General features: G+C 51.5%; 1 protein-coding gene across 6 annotated transcripts in view; it reads right to left on the reverse strand.

Moving 5' to 3' along the window:
• LOC117222199 (pleckstrin homology domain-containing family G member 5) overlaps positions 1 to 5,751 on the reverse strand; it is a 154,575-nt gene extending 148,824 nt beyond the window's left edge. The window contains exons 1-2 of one of the 6 annotated variants that reach the window (XM_076520510.1): positions 1,927 to 5,751; positions 135 to 499 (exon numbers count right to left, since the gene is read on the reverse strand). In XM_076520510.1, coding sequence (XP_076376625.1) covers positions 135 to 499; positions 1,927 to 2,074 — 513 coding nt within the window. In that variant the 5' untranslated portion in view covers positions 2,075 to 5,751. The remainder of the gene's footprint in view (positions 1 to 134; positions 500 to 1,926) is intronic. The other 5 variants (XM_076520505.1, XM_076520507.1, XM_076520506.1 and 2 more) reach the window with 5 other exon arrangements.
• Between the last annotated feature and the right edge of the window lie 249 nt (positions 5,752 to 6,000).

Genomic DNA, 6,000 nt, shown 5'->3' on the forward strand with positions numbered 1-6,000 from the left:
TTTCATTGAACAAATCGGCAATTACTTAGTTGTCAACCCAATAAAAAGATCGCCGAGGCGTACAACTCTAAGGCTGGAATCGAGATTGAAAATCGTACAGGCGTGAATCAAGCAAAATGAATCGGAAGTCTTACGGCAGTAGTGTCGATGAGGCTCTGTGTCCTGGTGACCTTCGTCGGCAGGGTGTTAAAGTTGCTTCTCGGCGGCGTCTCGGCCAGACATTCGTCCTCCGCCAAAGACACCAGACTGTTATACCATTGCGCGCTGCCAACCCGAGACGGTTTCGACGGCTCGTGCAGCCGGTTCAAGTCTTTGCTGAAGCTCAGGCTTCGCCTAATCGGCTGTAGGCCGCGGTTTATCGCTGCCGGTAACTCGGCGGCGCTGCCTCTTATCAGCGACCCGATTTTCCAACGGAACGACGACTTGCGCTCGAATTTCCCGCTCTTCTTCCTGGTCACCTCGACGTCCACCTCGGGATTCGGGGCATCCTTCAAATTTTCTGGAACAACGCAAAGTCCACCGTGTCGTTACAGAAAGCTCTGTCGTAATCAATGTAAAAACAATTGCAGTAATTTCTCCTTAATTCGCGGTCAGATCGCGCCCAAAAATTGCGCTATTATCCGAGACTGGCTCGCTTTTATAGTTACCGATTGTCAGCAAAACGAGACGCAAGGCTCGAATAATCGTGTCTCCTTTTCCCGGAATTGCCATTTTTGTGCGCAATCTGAGCGCGAATTAGGGAGAAATTATTGCGATGTCATTCCTCGTTTGAATATTATTGACAGAGAAGAAGACGCGTGGTGCAAACAAGACACAGTGGCCCACAAAAGTGTTCGAACACCTTTTAAAATGTAATAACTTCTACTAGACGATAAGACTTCTCTAACCGTCTACTAGACGATGGCTAAGAAGCTTTTTGTTTATTTCGCTTGGAATGAAACGAGAAAATTGAAAATCCTCGTTTTTTAACGTTTTTATCTGAGCCTGTAAGGGAAATTTAAAAAATGCCTTTCGTAGATCTCGGTAACTTATATGCATCCTGAAAATTTAATTTAAATGTTCGTTATAGGCTCAAATAAAAAAGTTAAGAAACGAGAGTTTTTTATTTTCTTTTTGTCACTCCAAGTAATAGCAAAATTTAAAAAAGGCATTTTGATCACCGTCTGCTAGACTAGACTCTCTATCACTTAAAAAAAGATTCGGGTCATTTAGTTCAGTTTGAAAACAGTTATTGCATTTTAACCCTTTGCACTCGAGTGGTGACTTTGAGGCACCATTAAAATTTGTTATATCACGTTCTAAGATAATTTTCATATTAACAAAATTTAGATTTAAATAATTGTTAAGGGCGCAACTGTTGCGCGAGTCACGAGAATCCAATTTCATATGCATAAAATGCACTTTGTCGTATAAAATAAAAATACTATAAGCCAGAAAAATTATTCTACATTTACAGTTGAAATAGCTTCGGGTGCAAAGGGTTAAAACGCAACGTAAAACACTTTTTAAAATACGAACACTTTTGCGGCCCACTGTATGTCCGATATATCAAATTAAACGAAGAATGTATCGAATGTTCGAAGAAATGTATAATTCAAACGGAGTACGTATTCTCTATCCGCAAGAAGCTCTCTGTTCCCGCGATATTATGAATTATCCTACAGAAAAACAGCGAATAAAGAAGAGCGAACTGAACTGCCGTAGCCAGTGCTCTCGAAGGATTCTAGTATCGAGGGAAGAATACTGTACACGTCAGTCCCTCCGAATCGGAACAATTCCCTTTGCACCATACGTGCCGATCGAGATATTCCGCGAGAGCGACGGAAGATCGTTGTTTTCCATCGTCCGGAAGAGATTGTGTCGAGTTCGCAGAAAAGTTTGCACAACGTTGCACAGTCGGAGGAATCTCGTCTACGATGCCTGTACCTGGTTCGTCGATGGGCTCGGGCTTTACAGGCTGATGTTGCTGCCTGGTCGGCTTTACTGTCTTCGCGTTGCGGCCGGGGGCTTTCTGGCTGGCGGTCTTCGGCGACTTTTTCGTCGCCCTCTTCTCGTCCTTCTTCAGCGTTGTCATCGTGCCAAGCCCCTGGACCGGCGCAGGCAGCACCGGCGTCGTGGCGAACACGGCGAAAAGCAACGCAGCGGGGGAGAAAAAAGAAGGAAGGATGAAACAACAGGGGAGAGAAAAAGGTTGAGCGCATCAGCCAGAAAGACAGACGGATCCTCTCCGGGGCGTGACGACGAATCCTCGGCGGTGGCTCGGTCCACTTCAGCAGGAAGGAATTGGCCACATTTCACCGAGGTCAGCTCCGCGAGATAAACGACCCGGCGTTTCACGTGTAACGCCAATCACGCGGACCGTTTAAAGCACTGCGGATGGGCCCTCGATAACCGGCGAGGCCGCGGCCGCATTACGCGGATAACGCGTTCAAGTGAACAATTAAACCCCCCCTCTCTCTCTCTCTGTTTCTATTTCTGTCTCTGTCATCCGCCGACAACAATCCGCTGGTTACCGTGAATTTCGCGGCACAGGTTCGTCCAATCACCGCGATTGTCCGCGTTACGAAACGCTGAAATGTTTCACGCGCGCCGGAACGCTCTGCTATTCGAACGAACTATGATCGCAATGGCATTCGCGGGGATCATCCTCTTTCCGCCGATTAATGACTGACTCTGTTCGTTAGCCGAAGATGCGAGCACGATCGTTCGCTGATTTATCGGCGACATCGACCGACGGCCTGGAATTTCATTCGCTGCTTTGTCGGATCGAGTACCGAATGTGGCTCAACTTCGTCCGGCTATGCTAGGGTCGGTGACTGCGAAAGCATGGCTAAGTTGGCGCCGATTTTTCCCGGCGACTGTTTGGTCGATATTCACGGTCGTTCTCGGCTTTTCACGCCGATCGATTCGGTCTATCGTCTTCGGACTCAGTGCGAAAAATGCTCGACGCTCGGTAACATTGCAGAAGACCTCGCGGCTGAATTAATGTCGAAAAAAGAAAAAAAGAAATAGAAATCCGTAAAATCGCGAGGTTCGTCGACGAGATGTCGGACGATGCATCGATCCGTCGTCGATCGAATTCGGCTACGTTCGAATCCGAGAGAGCTCCTCCAGCTCGCGAACGTGCCGCTACGCGATTCGCGCTTCGAAAACGCTCGGCATTGTTGTGCAGCTAGAAACGCACTCCACCTGTATCAGTGTGTTTTTTTTCCTCTTATCGCGTTTTTGCCGTTATCGTTGCGACATAATTAGCAATATCGACGTTATCGCGGCGAATCGTAGGCTCGCGTTCCGCGCACGAAAATTCGCGAGCGTTGTTCCGTTCCTCGATGGAACCCGGCGACGACGTTCGTCGCCGTCGCGACGACAGACTAAACGGAACAACGACGACGATACGTTCGTAATCGTCGCGATAACCGTTCGAATGAATATGCCGTTCGAACACGGGGAACACGGGGTCGAGGAATATTTATTGTTCCGCTACGTCATCGACAATTAACGCTATCGTAAAAGCGAGACCGTATCGGCGGACTATCGGGGAATTTACGAGGAATGCAGCGACTTGCAGCGACGTTTCCAGAGCGTTGACAGAGCCGTAAAACGGGCGAATCGACGAATTGTGATCGTAAATCCCGGGGAAACCGTATATATAACCCTAATTGTCGCCGGCTCGCGGGCAAATAAAACGGAGAAATAAAACTGTTGACGATGCCGGACGGAATCAATTCGCAGTCGGTGCTGTCCGATTGAAATCGAACCGCGAGTCCGAGAGGGAATTTATCGTTCTCGAATCGTCTCGCCGGCGAAACCTACCGAGAAAGAAAAATCTCGCGGCGCGAGACAGCGGCGTTCGTTCGGTCGGTCGAATTTGTACGGCGGTCGCCGCGCGATCCGAAAATTACGAAGAAACGCGAACAGCCAATTAATTCTCTATCGAAGGCCGACCAGCGAAGAGCGGCTGGGCGGGCCGGTAGCTATCGAAACGGCTTAACGATCGCGCGCGATTCTAGACCTCGAAACGCGCGGCTAGTTAAATCGATGCAACCGCGGGGCCACGTAACGCGTTGCCACGTTCGTGAATGCGCCGATAACGTTCGCTTCAAGGTGGCGCGAAGTTCAGCCGATTACAAGCCGGAAAGCATCTGGAAAACCGTTGTCGTCCGATAAGCCGCGGAAAATATATCGGTGCCAGCCTCGCGGTGCCGCGGCGTTCGCGTCCGCGGGAATCGGCCGTACGTTTTCTCGCTCCGTGATATTCCACGGCCACGTGACCGCGGCGCGTGTTCACGATCTCCGTAGATCAGGCGCACCTGAAACACCGCGGGCAATCGCCTGATACCGCTGCCACGAAATAATCGCCTATCGCGGCGAAAGACTCCGGGCTCGCCGTTCCTTGCTGACTAATCTTGTTTCGAAGCTACCAGCCAGCCAGTCAACGAGCTTCTACGGGGGCCGGCACGGTCGCTACCGGGTAGCCAATTTGCTGACGACGAGGCCGAGGATCGCCGGACACCGTGCGGAATAGCTCGAATTTTTGTTAGACCGTCGTTCCGAGGACTGCCGGAGGAGACGGTGTTATCCGAGCAGATGCGACAAGGAAAACACGATAGAAGAGTTTTTAAACGATGCAATAAAAGCTTCTATCAATCGACAGGAAACCATTCCGAACGAAAGAAAATGCTCGAGAGGACAGGTCCTAGACGACGTCGATCAGCAAACAGAGCGGCGCGGTTAATTTCGAGAATACGATGCGGCGATTTATCAGCCGTCGAACTTGTCCTCGGCGTGTCGCGCGATGTTGAAAAATTTGCAGAACGGCCACCGGGCGCGGTGCGGTGGCCGATTTGCCGAAGGAGTTGGCGGAGATAACGAGGCCCGGAATAGAATATTCGAAACGGTTACCAGCTCATCGTTTCAAGGACTATATCGGTTCGCAGTCCGGCAAAGAGAATACCGTTGGGGCGTTAGGGTCTCGATCGAGGGAGCGTGAAGTCGTCTTTTCAGCTGGAACGATTAGAGCTACGAGCTATAGAGAGCCACACGGTACAATCCGAGCACAACGCGGCGGCGATTTGTCACTCTCGCTTCCCCGGCGCCTCTATGATCTCGCCGCTTGATTTTCCGCGTCCTTGCAGCATCGAGCGTCCGCGGAAGGACGGTGTCGATCGATCGGATCCACAACGGCGTCGCTCGTCCATGGTACGCGAGAAGCTATTGTAAACCGTCCGAAGAGACAGATCCGGGCTGGGTCCACTTGTCCGCGGCACGGCACACTTTCGCCGCGGCTTATCAGCGGCGCGTGATAAGCCCGCGGAACGATCGCACGAGTCCGCCCGTCGAATCGACGTCGGAGCACTCTACGAACTATAGCACTATTGCAACGATCGCGATCCGACGGGGATCGGGCCACGATTTTCGATCGCGTGTGCACCGACACACACACACACACACACACACAGCGCACAACGACGACGCGAGCCGTCCGATCGGCGACGATAACGGCCGGGCTTTTATCGGGCCTGTGCGGCTAAGCCGCGTATTTCTGGCTCGGTAGCGTCGATCGGCCGGCACCCGCGCGCGGCACCCGTAACACGAGCGCGAAAATCGCAGACGCGTAGCCGAGAAATTAAGAAGACAGGTGAGACGAGGTAAGCGTTTCGCTGCTGGCAGCAACGCTGGTGGGGGAACGCGCGGAACGGAGACGGCCGCTCGCGTTGGATAGAGCGAAACGATCGGGAAAGAGAACCGCGTCGATCGGCGAAGGAAAAATGTGTTGCTTCAGTGGTGCTCAATTTTAGGCGCGCTTCCGATTGCACGGGATTTTCCCGATCCGGCGATCGCTCGATAATCTCGCAGGTATTCTCGGCATTCGCGGCGATCCGCGGCGATCGCGAAAATCGGTCGCCGGATCGGACGTATTTATTGGGTTGTCCGGAAAGTTCGTGCCGATTTTCGGTAGGTAGCGTGAGAGACCTAACTGAATATATCACAATTATCGAA

The sequence above is a fragment of the Megalopta genalis genome, chromosome 3 (genome assembly GCF_051020955.1).
Source record: "Megalopta genalis isolate 19385.01 chromosome 3, iyMegGena1_principal, whole genome shotgun sequence".
NCBI classification, from domain to species: Eukaryota; Metazoa; Arthropoda; class Insecta; order Hymenoptera; family Halictidae; genus Megalopta; species Megalopta genalis.